The sequence below is a fragment of the Oncorhynchus gorbuscha genome, linkage group LG10, assembly GCF_021184085.1.
Source record: "Oncorhynchus gorbuscha isolate QuinsamMale2020 ecotype Even-year linkage group LG10, OgorEven_v1.0, whole genome shotgun sequence".
NCBI classification, from domain to species: Eukaryota; Metazoa; Chordata; class Actinopteri; order Salmoniformes; family Salmonidae; genus Oncorhynchus; species Oncorhynchus gorbuscha.
Window position 1 is genome coordinate 100,371,967 of NC_060182.1, and position 20,146 is coordinate 100,392,112.

A 20,146-nucleotide genomic window follows, 5' to 3' on the forward strand; every position below is an offset into this window, starting at 1 on the left:
CCTGTCTCTCTCCTGTTCCTCTCCTGTCTCTGTCTCTCTCCTGTCTCTGTCCCTCTCCTGTCCCTCTCCCGTCTCTCTCCTCTCTCTGTCTCTCTCCTGTCTCTCTCCTGTCTCTGTCCCTCTCCTGTCCCTCTCCTGTCCTTCTCCTGTCTCTCTCCTGTCTCTGTCCCTCTCCTGTCCCTCTCCTGTCTCTCTGCTGTCCCACTGCTGTCTCTGTCCCTCTCCTGTCTCTCTCCTGTCTCTGTACCTCTCCTGTCTCTCTCCTGTCTCTCTTTTATCTCTGTCTCTCTCCTGTCCCTCTCCTGTCTCTCTCCTGTCTCTCTTTTATCTCTGTCTCTCTCCGGTCTCTCTCCTGTCCCTCTCCTGTCTCTGTCTCTCTCCTGTCTCTGTCCCTCTCCTGTCCCTCTCCTGTCTCTGTCTCTCTCCTGTCTCTCTCCTGTCTCTGTCCCTCTCCTGTCCCTCTCCTGTCTCTGTCCCTCTCCTGTCTCTCTCCTGTCTCTGTCTCTCTCCTCTCTCTCTCCTGTCTCTGTCCCTCTCCTGTCCCTCTCCTGTCTCTCTCCTGTCTCTCTTTTATATCTGTCTCTCTCCTGTCTCTCTCCTGTCTCTGTCTCTCTCCTGTCTCTCTCCTGTCTCTGTCCCTCTCCTGTCCCTCTCCTGTCTCTCTCCTGTCTCTCTCCTGTCTCTGTCCCTCTCCTGTCCCTCTCCTGTCTCTCTCCTGTCTCTCTCCTGTCTCTGTCCCTCTCCTGTCTCTCTCCTGTCTCTGTCCCTCTCCTGTCTCTCTCCTGTCTCTCTTTTATCTCTGTCTCTCTCCTGTCTCTCTCCTGTCTCTGTCTCTCTCCTGTCTCTGTCTCTCTCCTGTCCTGCTCCTGTCTCTCTCCTGTCTCTCTCCTGTCTTTCTCCTGTCTCTGTCCTGTCTCTGTCCCTCTCCTGTCTCTCTCCTGTCTCTCTTTTATCTCTGTCTCTCTCCTGTCTCTCTCCTGTCTCTGTCTCTCTCCTGTCTCTCTCCTGTCTCTGTCCCTCTCCTGTCCCTCTCCTGTCTCTCTCCTGTCTCTCTCCTGTCTCTCTCCTGTCTCTCTTCTGTCTCTGTCCCTCTCCTGTCCCTCTCCTGTCTCTCTCCTGTCTCTCTCCTGTCCCTCTCCTGTCTCTCTCCTGTCTCTCTTTTATCTCTGTCTCTCTCCTGTTTCTCTCCTGTCTCTGTCCCTCTCCTGTCCCTCTCCTGTCTCTGTCTCTCTCCTGTCTCTGTCTCTCTCCTCTCTCTCTCTTCACTCCCCTGTCTCTGCCTCTCTCCTGTCTCTCTCCTGTCTCTGTCTCTCTCCTGTCTCTCTCTTGACTCCCCTGTCTCTGCCTCTCTCCTGTCTGTCTCCTGTCTCTGTCTCTCTCCTCTCTCTCTCTTCACTCCCCTGTCTCTGCCTCTCTCCTGTCTCTCTCCTGTCTCTGTCTCTCTCCTGTCTCTCTCTTGACTCCCCTGTCTCTGCCTCTCTCCTGTCTCTCTCCTGTCTCTGTCTCTCTCCTGTCTCTCTATTGACTCCCCTGTCTCTGTCTCTCTCCTGTCTCTCTTTTATCTCTGCCTCTCTCCTGTCTCTCTCCTGTCTCTGTCCCTCTCCTGTCTCTATCTCTCTCCTGTCTCTGTCTCTCTCCTGTCTCTGCCTCTCTCCTGTCTCTCCCCTGTCTCTGCCTCTCTCCTGTCTCTCTCCTGTCTCTGTCTCTCTCCTGTCTCTCTCTTGACTCCCCTGTCTCTGTCTCTCTCCTGTCTCTCTTTTATCTCTGCCTCTCTCCTGTCTCTCTCCTGTCTCCCTCTCCTGTCCCTATCTCTCTCCTGTCTCTGTCTCTCTCCTGTCTCTGTCTCTCTCCTGTCTCTGCCTCTCTCCTGTCTCTCTCCTGTCTCTGCCTCTCTCCTGTCTCTCTCCTGTCTCTGTCTCTCTCCTCTCTCTCTCTTGACTCCCCTGTCTCTGCCTCTCTCCTGTCTGTCTCCTGTCTCTGTCTCTCTCCTGTCTCTCTCTTGACTCCCCTGTCTCTGCCTCTCTCCTGTCTCTCTCCTGTCTCTGTCTCTCTCCTGTCTCTCTCTTGACTCCCCTGTCTCTGCCTCTCTCCTGTCTCTCTCCTGTCTCTGTCTCTCTCCTGTCTCTCTCTTGACTCCCCTGTCTCTGTCTCTCTCCTGTCTCTCTCTTGACTCCCCTGTCTTTGTCTCTCTCCTGTTTCTCTCTTGTCTTTGCCATGTTAGCCAATCCTCTTTTTCTCCTTTTTGTTTTTCATCCACAGTCTTATGTTGAACCCCCATGCTAACCATGCCTCGCCCCCTTCCCTGTCTACCTCTCCCCCTCTTCCTCAACCCCTTCACTCTCCCCCACCCTTCTTCCTCACCCACTTCCCTGTCTACCTCCCCCCTCTTCCTCACCCCTTCACTCTCCCCTCACCCCTCTTCCTCACCCACTTCCCTGTCTACCTCTCCCCCTCTTCCTCACCCCCTTCACTCTCCCCCTCACCCCTCTTCCTCACCCACTTTCCTGTCTGCCCCTCCCCGTCTTCCTCACACCCTTCCCTGTCTGCCTCTCCCCCTCTTCCTCACACCCTTCCCTGTCTGCTGCCTCTCCCCTCTTCCAACCCCCTTCCCTCACCCCTTCTTTCCCTCCCATCGCTCTCTCCTCCCTCCCTGCCTTACCCCCTCTCTCCTCCCTCCCTGCCTTACCCCCTCTCTGCTTCTCCCTCTCTCCTCCCTCCCCTGCCTTACCCCCTCTCTCCTCCCTCCCTGCCTTACCCCCTCTCTCCTCCCTCCCTGCCTTACCCCCCTCTCTCCTCCCTCCCTGCCTTACCCCTCTCTCCTCCCTCCCTGCCTTACCCCCTCTCTCCTCCCTCCCTGCCTTAACCCCTCTCTCCTCCCTCCCTGCCTTACCCCCTCTCTCCTCCCTCCCTGCCTTACCCCCTCTCTCCTCCCTCCCTGCCTTAACCCCTCTCTCCTCCCTCCCTGCCTTACCCCCTCTCTCCTCCCTCCCTGCCTTACCCCCTCTCTCCTCCCTCCCTGCCTTACCCCCTCTCTGCTTCTCCCTGCCTTACCCCCTCTCTCCTCCCTCCCTGCCTTACCCTCTCTCTCCTCCCTCCCTGCCTTACCCCCTCTCTGCTTCTCCCTGCCTTACCCCCTCTCTCCTCCCTCCCTGCCTTACCCCCTCTCTCCTCCCTCCCTGCCTTACCCCCTCTCTGCTTCCCCCTCTCTCCTCCCTCCCTACCTTACCCCTCTCTCCTCCCTCCCTGCCTTACCCCCCCCCCTCTGCTCCCTCCCTGCCTTACCCCCTCTCTGCTTCTCCCTCTCTCCTCCCTCCCTGCCTTACCCCCTCTCCCTCCCTCCCTGCCTTACCTCCTCTCTCCTCCCTCCCTGCCTTACCCCCTCTCTGCTCCCTCCCTGCCTTACCCCCTCTCTGCTCCCTCCCTGCCTTAACCCCTCTCTGCTCCCTCCCTGCCTTACCCCCTCTCTCCTCCCTCCCTGCCTTACCCCCTCTCTCCTCCCTCCCTGCCTTACCCCCTCTCTCCTCCCTCCCTGCCTTACCCCTCTCTCCTCCCTCCCTGCCTTACCCCCTCTCTCCTCCCTCCCTGCCTTACCCCCTCTCTGCTTCTCCCTGCCTTACCCCCTCTCTCCTCCCTCCCTGCCTTACCCCCTCTCTCCTCCCTCCCTGCCTTACCCCCTCTCTGCTTCTCCCTGCCTTACCCCCTCTCTCCTCCCTCCTTGCCTTACCCCCTCTCTGCTTCCCCCTCTCTCCTCCCTCCCTGCCTTACCCCCTCTCTGCTTCTCCCTGCCTTACCCCCTCTCTCCTCCCTCCCTGCCTTACCCCCTCTCCCTCCTCCCTGCCTTACCCCCTCTCTCGTCCCCCTCTCTCCTCCCTCCCTACCTTACCCCTCTCTCCTCCCTCCCTGCCTTACCCCCCCCTCTGCTCCCTCCCTGCCTTACCCCTCTCTGCTTCTCCCTCTCTCCTCCCTCCCTGCCTTACCCCCTCTCTCCTCCCTCCCTGCCTTACCCCCTCTCTCCTCCCTCCCTGCCTTACCCCTCTCTCCTCCCTCCCTGCCTTACCCCTCTCTCCTCCCTCCCTGCCTTACCCCCTCTCTCCTCCCTCCCTGCCTTAACCCCTCTCTCCTCCCTCCCTGCCTTACCCCCTCTCTGCTTCTCCCTCTCTCCCCCTCAGCTAAGGCACCAGCAGTGGAGTCTGGTGATGGAGAGTGCTGTCCCTTCAGACCGTGGGAACTACACCTGTGTTGTACAGAACAAGTACGGCACCATCACCCACAGCTACCAGCTAGACGTGCTAGGTAAGACATCACCACAGCTAGACATGCTAGGTAAGACACCACCACAGCTAGACGTGCTGGGTAAGACACCACCACAGCTAGACGTGCTAGGTAAGACACCACCACAGCTACCTGCTAGACGTGCTAGGTAAGACACCACCACAGCTACCAGCTAGACGTGCTAGGTAAGACACCACCACAGCTACTAGCTAGACGTGCTAGGTAAGACATCACCACAGCTACCAGCTAGACGTGCTAGGTAAGACACCACCACAGCTACCAGCTAGACGTGCTAGGTAAGACATCACCACAGCTAGACATGCTAGGTAAGACACCACCACAGCTAGACGTGCTAGGTAAGACAACCACCACAGCTACCAGCTAGACGTGCTAGGTAAGACATCACCACAGCTAGACATGCTAGGTAAGACAACCACCACAGCTACCAGCTAGACGTGCTAGGTAAGACATCACCACAGCTAGACATGCTAGGTAAGACATCACCACAGCTAGACATGCTAGGTAAGACAACCACCACAGCTCCAGCAAGACAAGACACCACCACAGCTACCAGCTAGACATGCTAGGTAAGACATCACCACAGCTAGACATGCTAGGTAAGACATTACCACAGCTAGACATGCTAGGTAAGACACTACCACAGCTAGACGTGCTAGGTAAGACACCACGACAGCTACCAGCTAGACGTGCTAGGTAAGACACCACCACAGCTACCAGCTAGACATGCTAGGTAAGACATCACCACAGCTAGATGTGCTAGGTAAGACAACCACCACAGCTCCAGCAAGACATGCAAGACAAGACACCACCACAGCTACCAGCGAGACATGCTAGGTAAGACACCTCCACAGCTAGACGTGCTAGGTAAGACACTACCACAGCTACCAGCTAGACGTGCTAGGTAAGACACCACCACAGCTACCAGCTAGACGTGCTACATAAGACACCACCACAGCTAGACGTGCTACATAAGACACCACCACAGCTACCAGCTAGACGTGCTACATAAGACACCACCACAGCTAGACGTGCTAGGTAAGACACCACCACAGCTACCAGCTAGACGTGCTAGGTAAGACACCACCACAGCTACCAGCTAGACGTGCTAGGTAAGACACCACCACAGCTACCAGCTAGACGTGCTAGGTAAGACACCACCACAGCTACCAACTAGACGTGCTAGGTAAGACACCACCACAGCTACCAGCTAGATGTGCTAGGTAAGACATCACCACAGCTAGATGTGCTAGGTAAGACACCACCACAGCTACCAGCTGGACTTGCTAGGTAAGACACCACCACAGCTACCAGCTAGACGTGCTAGGTAAGACACCACCACAGCTACCAGCTAGACGTGCTAGGTAAGACACCACCACAGCTACCAGCTAGACATGCTAGGTAAGACATTACCACAGCTAGACTTGCTAGGTAAGACACCACCACAGCTAGACGTGCTAGGTAAGACACCACCACAGCTACCAGCTAGATGTGCTAGGTAAGACACCACCACAGCTACCAGCTAGACGTGCTAGGTAAGACATCACCACAGCTAGACGTGCTAGGTAAGACACCACCACAGCTACCAGCTAGACCTGCTAGGGAAGACACCACCACAGCTACCAGCTAGACGTGCTAGGTAAGACACCACCACAGCTACCAGCTAGACGTGCTAGGTAAGACACCACCACAGCTACCAGCTAGACCTGCTAGGTAAGACACCACCACAGCTAGACGCGCTAGGTAAGACACCACCACAGCTAGACGTGCTAGGTAAGACACCACCACAGCTACCAGCTAGACGTGCTAGGTAAGACACCACCACAGCTACCAGCTAGATGTGCTAGGTAAGACATCACCACAGCTAGATGTGCTAGGTTAGACACCACCACAGCTACCAGCTGGACTTGCTAGGTAAGACACCACCACAGCTACCAGCTAGACGTGCTAGGTAAGACACCACCACAGCTACCAGCTAGACGTGCTAGGTAAGACATCACCACAGCTACCAGCTAGACGTGCTAGGTAAGACATCACCACAGCTACCAGCTAGACGTGCTAGGTAAGACATCACCACAGCTAGACGTGCTAGGTAAGACACCACCACAGCTACCAGCTAGACGTGCTAGGTAAGACACCACCACAGCTAGACGTGCTAGGTAAGACACCACCACAGCTACCAGCTAGATGTGCTAGGTAAGACACCACCACAGCTACCAGCTAGACGTGCTAGGTAAGACATCACCACAGCTAGACGTGCTAGGTAAGACACCACCACAGCTACCAGCTAGACCTGCTAGGGAAGACACCACCACAGCTACCAGCTAGACGTGCTAGGTAAGACACCACCACAGCTACCAGCTAGACGTGCTAGGTAAGACACCACCACAGCTACCAGCTAGACCTGCTAGGTAAGACACCACCACAGCTAGACGCGCTAGGTAAGACACCACCACAGCTAGACGTGCTAGGTAAGACACCACCACAGCTACCAGCTAGACGTGCTAGGTAAGACACCACCACAGCTACCAGCTAGATGTGCTAGGTAAGACCTCACCACAGCTAGATGTGCTAGGTTAGACACCACCACAGCTACCAGCTGGACTTGCTAGGTAAGACACCACCACAGCTACCAGCTAGACGTGCTAGGTAAGACACCACCACAGCTACCAGCTAGACGTGCTAGGTAAGACACCACCACAGCTACCAGCTAGACGTGCTAGGTAAGACATCACCACAGCTACCAGCTAGACGTGCTAGGTAAGACATCACCACAGCTACCAGCTAGACATGCTAGGTAAGACATCACCACAGCTAGACGTGCTAGGTAAGACATCACCACAGCTAGACATGCTAGGTAAGACACCACCACAGCTACCAGCTAGATGTGCTAGGTAAGACACCACCACAGCTACCAGCTAGACGTGCTAGGTAAGACATCACCACAGCTAGACGTGCTAGGTAAGACACCACCACAGCTACCAGCTAGACGTGCTAGGTAAGACACCACCACAGCTACCAGCTAGACGTGCTAGGTAAGACACCACCACAGCTACCAGCTAGACCTGCTAGGTAAGACACCACCACAGCTAGACGCGCTAGGTAAGACACCACCACAGCTAGACGTGCTAGGTAAGACACCACCACAGCTACCAGCTAGACGTGCTAGGTAAGACACCACCACAGCTACCAGCTAGATGTGCTAGGTAAGACATCACCACAGCTAGATGTGCTAGGTTAGACACCACCACAGCTACCAGCTGGACTTGCTAGGTAAGACACCACCACAGCTACCAGCTAGACGTGCTAGGTAAGACACCACCACAGCTACCAGCTAGACGTGCTAGGTAAGACACCACCACAGCTACCAGCTAGACGTGCTAGGTAAGACATCACCACAGCTACCAGCTAGACGTGCTAGGTAAGACATCACCACAGCTACCAGCTAGACGTGCTAGGTAAGACATCACCACAGCTAGACGTGCTAGGTAAGACACCACCACAGCTACCAGCTAGACGTGCTAGGTAAGACACCACCACAGCTAGGGTAAGACACCACCACAGCTACCAGCTAGATGTGCTAGGTAAGACACACCACCACAGCTACCAGCTAGACGTGCTAGGTAAGACATCACCACAGCTAGACGTGCTAGGTAAGACACCACCACAGCTACCAGCTAGACCTGCTAGGTAAGACACCACCACAGCTACCAGCTAGACGTGCTAGGTAAGACACCACCACAGCTACCAGCTAGACGTGCTAGGTAAGACACCACCACAGCTACCAGCTAGACCTGCTAGGTAAGACACCACCACAGCTAGACGCGCTAGGTAAGACACCACCACAGCTAGACGTGCTAGGTAAGACACCACCACAGCTACCAGCTAGACGTGCTAGGTAAGACACCACCACAGCTACCAGCTAGATGTGCTAGGTAAGACATCACCACAGCTAGATGTGCTAGGTTAGACACCACCACAGCTACCAGCTGGACTTGCTAGGTAAGACACCACCACAGCTACCAGCTAGACGTGCTAGGTAAGACACCACCACAGCTACCAGCTAGACGTGCTAGGTAAGACACCACCACAGCTACCAGCTAGACGTGCTAGGTAAGACATCACCACAGCTACCAGCTAGACGTGCTAGGTAAGACATCACCACAGCTACCAGCTAGACGTGCTAGGTAAGACATCACCACAGCTAGACGTGCTAGGTAAGACACCACCACAGCTACCAGCTAGACGTGCTAGGTAAGACATCACCACAGCTAGACGTGCTAGGTAAGACACCACCACAGCTACCAGCTAGACGTGCTAGGTAAGACACCACCACAGCTACCAGCTAGACGTGCTAGGTAAGACACCACCACAGCTACCAGCTAGACGTGCTAGGTAAGACACCACCACAGCTACCAGCTAGACTTGCTAGGTAAGACGCTCCAACAAGATGTCATAATTTGGGAACTGATAGATTCATTGACTTCAGTTCATATTGTCACATGGTATCAAAGTCATCAGAATCCATACTCCACCTGTGTGTTTGTGTTCTGCTGACAAACCTCCTGCCCCTCTCACTTCTCTGGCCCATTCAGAGCGCTCCCCTCACAGGCCCATCCTCCAGGCAGGTCTTCCAGCCAATCAGACAGTGGTATTGGGCAGTAATGTGGAGTTCCACTGTAAGGTGTACAGTGATGCCCAGCCTCACATCCAGTGGCTGAAGCACATCGAGGTGAACGGATCCCGGTATGGTCCTGACGGTGTCCCATACGTCAACATACTCAAGGTGGGTGGGACTTAACGCTCTGCTGAATCAATCACATCTGACTTCCTGTCTGCTTGGTCAATCAGACCTGACATCCAGATTGACTTGGACCAATAAGAAGAGACACTAGATTAATCTCTAGTATTACTCTTGTCTGTAGTTGCTGTGAGGCAACAAGGGATACATTGAGTTGACCTCTAACCTTCTTCATACAAGGTTAGGATGAGGTCATGGGGAGAGTAGTTTTAGTTTGGTGTTCAGTTGATAGTGTGATGTTTCTTTAAAGGATTATAGAGACTGGTCTCTCTCCTTAGTCTTCTAGTTTGTTTAGCATGTATAGTTCTGTAACAGAGCAGTAGTCTGGTGATCTAGAAGAGAGCATGCAGGATTCCTCTCAGGGGACAACACCCTTCCTTCCCACCAGAGTGTTTTAAAAACAGATTTTATTTGAACTCAGAGAAAGAGACTCCCAGAGAAATAAAGAATTTGGCTTTCTCATTTTGGCACCGAGGGAATAAAACAATCATCTGGTTTGGACTAAAGTTAACTAGTGTGGTGGCGGCAGGGAGGCAGTGAGAGACGGCTGTTAACCACCCAGACTCTGATGTGCTGTGTCGCCTCGTCTGAGAGAGGGAGGAGGAGGAGTGGAGGAGGAGAGAAGGAAGGAGGGAAGAGGCACTCGAAAAAGCCACCATGGAAAATCTGAGCGGAAGAACAAGGGGAAGGGCAGAGTCAGCAAAGAGAGAAAGAGAGAGAGAGAGAAGTAGGAGAGCTGAGAGAGAGAGAGAGAAGTAGGAGAGCTGAGAGAGAGAGAGAGAGAGAGAGAGAGAGAGAGAGAGAGAGAGAGAGAGAGAGAGAGAGAGAGAGAGAGAGAGAGAGAGAGAGAGAGAGAGAGAGAAAGAGCAGAAAGAGAGAGCGAGAGAGAGTGAGAGGAGCAGAAAGAGGGAGAGAGAGAAGAGCAGAGAGAGAGAGAGAGAGAGAGAGAGAGAGAGAGAGAGAGAGAGAGAGAGAGAGAGAGAGAGAGAGAGAGAGAGAGAGAGGAGAGCTGAGAGCTGAGAGAGAGAGAGAGAGAGAGAGAGAGAGAGAGAGAGAGAGAGAGAGAGAGAGAGAGAGAGAGAGAGAGACATATACAGAGTGAAAGACTGGGAGAGAGAGAGAGGACAGAGAGAAAGACAGAAGTAGGAGGTGAGCAAGAGAGAGAGAGAGAGAGAGAGAGAGAGGACAGAGAGAGAAAGAGAGAGAGAAGGAGAGCTGATAGTGAGAGAGAAAGAGAGAAAGAGTGAGAGAATTAGAAGTGTGAGAGAGAGAGAGATAGAAGGGGAGAGAAAGGGGGGGGGCAGAGAAAGAGGGGACAAAGAGAGAGACAGAGAGAGGGGGGGGGCAGAGAGAGAGTGAGAGGACAGAGAGCGCCTCGGCAACCCAGACCACGGCTCCACACTATTTTCATCTCCACATAATTGAAGCAGTCTGGGACTGGCCCCACCACAGTCTGTAGAGTTGATCTGGGACTGGCCCCACCACAGTCTGTAGAGTTGATCTGGGACTGGCCCTACCATAGTCTGTAGAGTTGCTCTGGGACTGGCCCTACCACAGTCTGTAGAGTTGATCTGGGACTGGCCCCACCACAGTCTGTAGAGTTGATCTGGGACTGGCCCTACCACAGTCTGTAGAGTTGATCTGGGACTGGCCCCACCACAGTCTGTAGAGTTGATCTGGGACTGGCTCCACCATGCCACAGCTCTACTGACATCTTTAGACTGATGGGGGGGTCTACTGACATCCTACAACTATGACTGATGGGGGGGTCTGCTGACATCCTACAACTATGACTGATGGGGGGGTCTACTGACATCCTACAACTATAACTGATGGGGGGTCTACTGACATCCTACAACTATGACTGATGGGGGGGTCTACTGACATCCTACAACTATGACTGATGGGGGGTCTACTGACATCCTACAACTATGACTGATGTGGGGGTCTACTGACATCCTACAACTATGACTGATGGGGGTCTACTGACATGCTACAACTATGACTGATGGGGGGGTCTACTGACATCCTACAACTATAACTGATGGGGGGTCTACTGACATCTTACAACTATGACTGATGGGGGGGTCTACTGACATCCTACAACTATGACTGATGGGGAGGTCTACTGTGGAAGGACCACCTTCTGTGGTCCTTCTGTAGCTCAGTTGGTAGAGCATGGCGCTTGTAACGCCAGGGTAGTGGGTTCGATGGGTAGCATTCCACAAGCTTCCCACAATAAGTTGTGTGAATTTTGGCCCATTCCTCCTGACAGAGCTGGTGTTACTGAGTCAGGTTTGTAGGCCTCCTTGCTCGCACATGCTTTTTCAGTTCTTCCCATACATTGTCTATGTGATTGAGGTCGGGGCTTTGTGATGGCCACTCCAATACCTTGACTTTGTTGTCCTTAAGCCATTTTGCCACAACTTTGGAAGTATGCTTGGGGTCATTGTTCATTTGGAAGACACATTTGCGACCAAGCTTTAACTTCCTGACTGACTGTATAATATATTAATACTTCATATGATAAATGGTCTGTTTTAATGAACCACGTCCAGTTTTGATACATGTTCTGTTTTCTCCTCGTGTTTAATTATTGATCAACAGTTTTTTTCTGTCACAGTAATGATGTGGTGTGTGTGTTCTGCGTACATCAGCCTTTCAGTTGTCGGACTGACTAGTTATCCCCCTTTCCCTTTCCTTTAATGTCCTCATCTACAGCTTCCATCTCACTGTGGGTTTAACCACAGAGATCCTGTTGGATCAAAGTTTTCCTTTAACAAAATGGATCATTTTTTGGGCATGTTGCTAGGATCCAAATGTAGAGTTATAATATGCAATTGTATGGTTCTAACCCTCCTCTCCTCCAGAGTCCAGTGAGCAGGAGAACAGAGGTTGATGTTATACTGGCTGTGTTGTTGTTGTTGTTTATACCAGTGTATTTTAACCCCTTCCATCCAGAGTCTAGTGAGCAGGAGAACAGAGGTTGATGTTATACTGGCTGTGTTGAATGTGACCGAAGCTGATGCCGGGAAGTATTGGTGTCGAGCATCTAACTTTGTAGGAAAGTCAGAAAACGCCTTCTGGCTCACGGTACACAGACCAAGTAAACCAGGTAAACCCACTATCACTACGACCACCTGGCGTTCCAAGCTGTCTACTGTTGTAACAACCCTCCTCTATCTATCTAACCCATCTGTCTCCCCTCCTCTATCTATCTAACCCATCTGTCTCCCCTCCTCTATCTATCTAACCCATCTGTCTCCCCTCCTCTATCTATCTAACCCATCTGTCTCCCCTCCTCTATCTATCTAACCCATCTGTCTCCCCTCCTCTCTCTATCTAACCCATCTGTCTCCCCTCCTCTATCTCCCCTTCTCTCTCCCTATCTGTCTCCACTCCTTTATCTCTCCCCCTCAGTTTCTTCTCCTCTATCTCTCCCTCTATCTCTCCCCCTCAGTTTCTTCTCCTCTATCTCTCCCCCTCAGTTTCCTCTCCTCTATCTCTCCCTCTATCTCCCCCCTAAGTTTCTTCTCCTCTATCTCTCCCTCTATCTCTCCCCCTCAGTTTCTTCTCCTCTATCTCTCCCCTCAGTTTCCTCTCCTCTATCTCTCCCTCTATCTCTCCCCCTCAGTTTCTTCTCCTCTATCTCTCCCTCTATCTCTCCCCCTCAGTTTCTTCTCCTCTATCTCTCCCCCTCAGTTTCCTCTCCTCTATCTCTCCCCCTCAGTTTCTTCTCCTCTATCTCTCCCTCTATCTCTCCCCCTCAGTTTCTTCTCCTCTATCTCTCCCTCTATCTCTCCCCCTCAGTTTCCTCTCCTCTATCTCTCCCTCTATCCCCCCTAAGTTTCTTCTCCTCTATCTCTCCCTCTATCTCTCCCCCTCAGTTTCTTCTCCTCTATCTCTCCCCTCAGTTTCCTCTCCTCTATCTCTCCCTCTATCTCTCCCCCTCAGTTTCTTCTCCTCTATCTCTCCCTCTATCTCTCCCCCTCCGTTTCTTCTCCTCTATCTCTCCCCTCAGTTTCCTCTCCTCTATCTCTCCCTCTATCTCTCCCCCTCAGTTTCTTCTCCTCTATCTCTCCCTCTATCTCTCCCCCTCAGTTTCTTCTCCTCTATCTCTCCCCCTCAGTTTCCTCTCCTCTATCTCTCCCTCTATCTCTCCCCCTCAGTTTCTTCTCCTCTATCTCTCCCTCTATCTCTCCCCCTCAGTTTCTTCTCCTCTATCTCTCCCTCTATCTCTCCCCCTCAGTTTCCTCCCCTCTATCTCTCCCCCTCAGTTTCCTCTCCTCTATCTCTCCCTCTATCTCTCCCCCTCAGTTTCCTCTCCTCTATCTCTCCTCTATCTCTCCCTCTCTGTTTCTCGTCCTCTATCTCTCCTTCTCTCGCCTTCTCTGTCTCCCCTCCTCTATCTCTCCCCCTCAGGTTCCTCTCCTCTATCTCCCCCTCTCTGTTTACTCTCCTCCTCTATCTCTCATTCTCTCTCCTTCTCTGTCTCCCCTCCTTTCTCTCCCCCTCAGGTTCCTCTCCTCTATCTCTCCCCCTCAATTTCCTCTCCTCTATCTCTCCCTCTCTGTTTACTCTCCTCCTCTATCTCTCATTCTCTCTCCCTCTCTGTCTCCCCTCGTCTATCTCTCTCCCCTCTGTATCTCTCTCTATATGTCCCCCGTTCTGGCTCAGTCTGTCTCTCCTGTGCTGCTCAATGGCTGGCTGGTTTGATGAGCAGAAACCCCCACTCTCCTATATTAGGGTTGAGCTGAGTTTTGTCAGGTAGCTTGTCTCATCCATTTACCATCTCCTGCCTCAGATCAATACAACCACAATTTCACACCCTTCATTAGTGCTAGTACTTCAATAGGCTGCCCTCTCCCCCTTCCTCAAACACACACCATGTTATTCCAGCCATATCAGTGTATTCATCCCTCTCTCCCCTCTCCTCAGTTTGACAGCAGTACATGGTGTGGTGGTGACCTCTGGGTGATGGCTTCTCTATGGCTGCTCTGGGTGTCCGCTGTTGTCAGGTGGTGGTAAAAGACCAACCTAGTGGTGTTACAGCAAGCCGACTTGAGCCCGGTGGAATAAGGTCTTCAGTCCTGCTTCCTGTGACCCCTAACCCCTGACCTCTAACCCTAACCCTCTATTCCCATGGTGACTGGTCTAATCTGAGATGCTCCTGATGTTCGGTGATTTTAGTGTTTTGGTGTTTGGTGCATTTTCTCTTGGAGCGTTTGGTTTATGAAATCTCTTTCTGTTCTCCCTCCTCACCTCCTCTCTCCTCCCCTCCTCTCTCCTCCCCTCCTCCCCTCCTCGCTCCTCCCCTCCTCTCCTCCTCCCCTCCTCCCCTCCTCTCTCCTCCCCTCCTCCCCTCCTTCCCTCCTCCCCTCCTCCCCTCCTCTCCCCTCCCCTCCTCTCTCCTCCCCTCCTCTCTCCTCCCCTCCTCCCCTCCTCCCCTCCTCTCTCCTCCCCTCCTCCCCTCCTCTCTCCTCCCCTCCTCCCCTCCTCCCCTCCTCTCTCCTCCCCCCTCCTCTCTTCTCCCCTCCTCCCCTCCTCTCTCCTGCCCTCCTCCCCTCCTCTCTCCTCCCCTCCTCCCCTCCCCTCCTCCTCTCTCCTCCCCTCCTCCCCTCCCCTCCTCCCCTCCTCCCCTCCTCTCTCCTCCCCTCCTCCCCTCCTCTCTCCTCCCCTCCTCCCCTCCTCTCTCCTCTCCTCCCCCCTCCTCCCCTCATCTCTCCTCCCCTCCTCCCCTCCTCTCTCCTCTCCTCTCTCCTCCCCTCCTCGCCTCCTCCCCTCCTCTCTCCTCCCCTCCTCCTCTCTCCTCTCTCCTCCCCTCCTCTCTCCTCCCCTCCTCCCCTCTCCTCCCCTCCTCCCCTCCCCTCCTCTCTCCTCCTCCTCCTCTCTCCTCCCCTCCTCCCCTCCTCCTCTCTCCTCTCTCCTCCCCTCCTCCTCCCCTCCCCTCCCTCTCTCTCCTCCCCTCCTCTCTCCCTCCCCTCCTCTCCTCCTCCCCTCCCCTCCTCTCTCCTCCCCTCCTCTCTCCTCCTCTCTTCTCCCCTCCTCTCCCCTCCCCTCCTCTCTCCTCCCCTCCTCTCCTCCTCTCCTCCTCTCTCCTCCCCTCCTCTCTCCTCCCCTCCTCTCCTCCCCTCCTCCCCTCCTCCCCTCCTCTCTCCTCCCTCCCCTCTCCCCTCCCCTCCCCCTCCCTCTCTCTCTCCCTCCCCTCCTCTCCTCCCCTCCTCTCCTCCCCCTCCTCCCCTCCTCCCCTCCTCTCTCCTCCCCTCCTCTCTCCTCCCCCCCTCCCTCCTCTCCCCTCCCCTCCTCTCTCCTCGCCTCCTCCCCTCCTCTCTCCTCCCCTCCTCTCCCCTCCCCTCCTCTCTCCTCCCCTCCTCTCCAGACGGCTGGTATAAACACTACGGATAAGGAACTAGAGAGCCTCCTCCTTACCAATGTGTCTTTAGAGGATGCAGGAGAGTATACTTGTCTAGCAGGGAACTCTATTGGGTATGCTTACCACTCTGCTTGGCTCACCGTGCTCCCAGGTATACCCTACCCCTCTCTCTCTCCTCTATGTCTCATTCTAACGGTTCAAACTCTGAATTTCTGTTTTTATACCTATGTCTGAAACTTTCAAATGTAATTTGATTTCAAATCATTTATTTACTCAGTGGCACAGTATTCAGCTGAAGAAGCACCACCATCCTAGAGATGATTGTAGTATAGAGACTTCAGTATGAGTATTGATGATTACTGCTGAACTATGCCCCCCAGCCTCCTAGACTGAACTATGCCCCCCAGCCTCCTAGACTGAACTATGCCCCCCAGCCTCCTAGACTGAACTATGCCCCCCAGCCTCCTAGACTGAACTATGTCCCCCAGCCTCCTAGACTGAACTATGCCCCCAGCCTCCTAGACTGAACTATGTCCCCCAGCCTCCAAGACTGAACTATGTCCCCCAGCCTCCAATACTGAACTATGCCCCCAGCCTCCAAGACTGAACTATGACCCCCAGCCTCCTAGACTGAACTATGTCCCCCAGCCTCCTAAACACTGAACAATGACCCCCAGCCACCTAGACTGAACTATGACCCCCAGCCTCCAATACTGAACTATGTCCCCCAGCCTCCTAGACTGAACTATGTCCCCCAGCCTCCAAGACTGAACTATGTCCCCCAGCCTCCTAGACTGAACTATGTCCCCCGGCCTCCTAGACTGAACTATGACCCCCAGCCTCCTAAACACTGAACTATGACCCCCAGCCTCCTAGACTGAACTATGACCCCCAGCCTCCTAGACTGAACTATGTCCCCCAGCCTCCAAGACTGAACTATGTTCCCCAACCTCCTAGACTGAACTATGACCCCCAGCCTCCAAGACTGAACTTTGTCCCCCAGCCTCCTAGACTGAACTATGACCCCCAGCCACCTAGACTGAACTATGTCCCCCAACCTCCTAAACACTGAACTATGTCCCCCAGCCTCCTAGACTGAACTATGTCCCCAAGCCTCCTAGACTGAACTATGTCCTCCAGCCTCCTAGACTGAACTATGTCCTCCAGCCTCCTAGACTGAACTATGTACCCCAACCTCCTAAACACTGAACTATGTCCCCCAGCCTCCTCGACTGAACTATGTCCCCCAGCCTCCTAGACTGAACTATGTCCCCCAGCCTCCAAGACTGAACTATAACCCCCAGCCTCCTAGACTGAACTATGACCCCCAGCCTCCTAGACTGAACTATGACCCCAGCCTCCTAGACTGAACTGTGACCCCCAGCCTCCTAGACTGAACTACGTCCCCCAACCTCCTAGACTGAACTATGTCCCCCAGCCTCCTAGACTGAACTATGACCCCCAGCCTCCTGTGACCCCCAGCCTCCTAGACTGAACTATGACCCCCAGCCTCCTAGACTGAACTGTGACCCCCAGCCTCCTAGACTGAACTACGTCCCCCAACCTCCTAGACTGAACTATGTCCCCCAGCCTCCTAGACTGAACTATGACCCCCAGCCTCCTAGATTGATGGTTGTGATACAACTGAACAGAGACAGTAGGGTATTAATCAACACCTTTAAACACAATGGTTGTGATTCAACTGAACAAAGACAGTAGGGTGTTAATCAACACATTTAATCATGCAATGGTTGTGATTCCGATTCCTGAGCCTAGGTTCCAGTCTTTTTCTGCTCTTTTGCCAAGTTTCCAACTCTTATATCACACATCGTTACGCCAGTCTTGATAATGAGGGATAAGCTGTTTAAATGATAGTTCAAGCTGATCTGGGCCCGTCTGCAACGTTTGTAGTGTTGTTGTGGTTGTGACTGTAGTCCAACGTGAACTCTGTAACCTCTAACCCCTGATCTCTAACCCCTGACCTCTAACCCCTGACCTCTCCCAGCGCTGCACGATGGTGACAAGGAGGATGACTATGCTGACATCCTGATCTATGTGACGGGCTGCGTGCTATTCATCCTGGCCGTCGTCATCATCATCCTCTGTCGTATGAGGATGTCTACCCAGAAGACCCTTCCCTCCCCGCCCATCCAGAAACTCTCCAAGTTCCCCTTAAAGAGACAGGTAACAGAAAGTAGATACAAGATTTCCAACAAACCTGTAAACTGGCCTTTTATAAATTACATTAGCTCACCGCCTGGGTCCTCTCTCCTCTGTCCTCGCTCTCCTCCTTTTGAAAAAGGTCAAAGTTCATCCAGGAGAGCCGGTGAGCAGATTGAAGGTGGACGGAAATGCTCTTGCTTGAAATGAGACGGTCCTTCTCCACTCATGAAATGAGATGGTCCTTCTCCACTCATGAAATGAGATGGTCCTTTTCTACTCATGAAATGAGATGGTCCTTCTCTACTCATGAAATGAGACGGTCCTTCTCTACTCATGAAATGAGACGGTCCTTCTCTTCTCATGAAATGAGACGGTTCTTCTCTGCTCATGAAATGAGATGGTCCTTCTCTACTCATGAAATGAGACGGTCCTTCTCTACTCATGAAATGAGACGGTCCTTCTCTTCTCATGAAATGAGACGGTTCTTCTCTGCTCATGAAATGAGATGGTGCATTTCTACTCATGAAATGAGATGGTCCTTCTCCACTCATGAAATGAGATGGTCCTTCTCTACTCATGAAATGAGACAGTCCTTCTCTACTCATGAAATGAGATGGTCCTTCTCTGCTCATGAAATGAGATGGTCCTTCTCTACTCATGAAATGAGATGGTCCTTCTCTGCTCATGAAATGAGACGGTCCTTCTCCACTCATGTGCCATTTACGGGAGAGGTTCCCAAAATAAATGTGTAAAGTGATCAAACCAATTAAGTTGGATGTGCCAGACATTTACAGATCAAGGCACTGCAACGCAGTGGCGCAGCGTCACTAAAGCATGGGGTTTGATCCCCGGCTGTGTCACAATCGGCCAGGACCAGGAGTCCTATAGGGCGTTGCACAATTGGCCCAGCATCGTCCGGGTTAGGGGAAGGTTTGGCCGGTTTAAATGTGGGAATGTTTTTCTCCTCTGACAAAACAAAGCCGACTCAAAAGGGGGTGTGGCAGATTTCACATGAGTATCCTCTAGGTTACACACCAGTACCCTCCATCCTCCTCCTGCCTGGGTGGCAGGTAGCCTAATGTTTAGAGTGTTGGACTTTTAGGTTGCAAGATCGAATCCCCAAGCTGACAAGGTAAAAACAAGGCAGGTAACCCACTGTTCCTAGGCCGTCATTGTAAATAAGCATTTGTTCTTAATTGACTTACCTAGTTAAATAAAGGTTCAATAAAAATTAAAATGAATAAATAAACAATTCCCGCCTTTCGTCATGAGCCGTTCGGCCGTTATCGAGAACCACATACCCGACATTTTAACAGTGTCATTAGCAATTGATTTTTAAGAGTATTTCTTGCGCCTACCTAGGTCAAATTCTAAACGTCGGATTAAAACGAGACTACAGCATCCATAAAGTGACCCTTGGATAAAAAAATGCCAGATTTACTACATTTCAAGGTGCAACAGTTTTTATCAAATGTATAAATTATCGCTCTCACATGCTAATTTCTGTCCGTTAAGAACCAACGATGTCCTACCTTTTTGTAGCATTTCTGACAATGCTAACATATTTTTCGCGGGTCGGTTGCTTGGCAACAGCACAGCTGCCTGCACCATGCTGCCAGTTAGAAGAAGTGTAAACAAACCCATGCTACTGTAGATAGCTGGCTACATGGTGGTATTCAAGCTGAGGTTAATCTATAAATGTAAACAAACCCATGCTACTGTAGATAGCTGGCTACATGGTGGTATTCAAGCTGAGGTTAATCTATAAATGTACACAAACCCAGGCTACTGTAGATAGCTGGCTACATGGTGGTATTCAAGCTGAGGTTAATATATAAATGTAAACAAACCCAGGCTACTGTAGATAGCTGGCTACATGGTGGTATTCAAGCTGAGGTTAATCTATAATATAATAATATATCTATACCACTACCACTACCAGACCACTACTGTATCTATACCACTACCAGACCACTACTGTCTCTATACCACTACCAGACCACTACTGTATCTATATCACTACCAGACCACTACTGTCTCTATACCACTACCAGACCACTACTGTCTCTATACCACTACCACTACTGTCTCTATACCACTACCACTACCACTACTGTCTCTATACCACTACCAGAACACTACTGTCTCTATACCACTACCACTACTGTCTCTATACCACTACCACTACCACTACTGTCTCTATACCACTACCAGACAACTACTGTATCTATACCACTACCACTACTGTCTCTATACCACTACCACTACCACTACTGTCTCTATACCACTACCACTACTGTCTCTATACCACTACCAGACCACTACTGTCTCTATACCACTACCAGACCACTACTGTATCTATACCACTACCAGACCACTACTGTCTCTATACCACTACCACTACCAGACCACTACTGTCTCTATACCACTACCACTACCAGACCACTACTGTCTCTATACCACTACCAGACCACTACTGTCTCTATACCACTACCAGACCACTACTGTATCTATACCAC

The 20,146-nt window shown here is 52.3% G+C and overlaps 1 protein-coding gene across 7 annotated transcripts in view; it reads left to right on the top strand.

The window, feature by feature from the left end:
• fgfr3 (fibroblast growth factor receptor 3) overlaps positions 1 to 20,146 on the top strand; it is a 228,699-nt gene that overhangs the window by 157,491 nt on the left and 51,062 nt on the right. For 5 of the 7 annotated variants that reach the window (XM_046367627.1, XM_046367625.1, XM_046367632.1 and 2 more), the window contains 4 exons: positions 4,170 to 4,293; positions 8,886 to 9,076; positions 12,053 to 12,206; positions 17,470 to 17,648. In XM_046367627.1, the coding sequence (XP_046223583.1) occupies positions 4,170 to 4,293; positions 8,886 to 9,076; positions 12,053 to 12,206; positions 17,470 to 17,648 (648 nt within the window). Of the gene's footprint in view, positions 1 to 4,169; positions 4,294 to 8,885; positions 9,077 to 12,052; positions 12,207 to 15,470; positions 15,616 to 17,469; positions 17,649 to 20,146 lie in introns of all 7 variants that reach the window. The other 2 variants (XM_046367628.1, XM_046367629.1) reach the window with 1 other exon arrangement.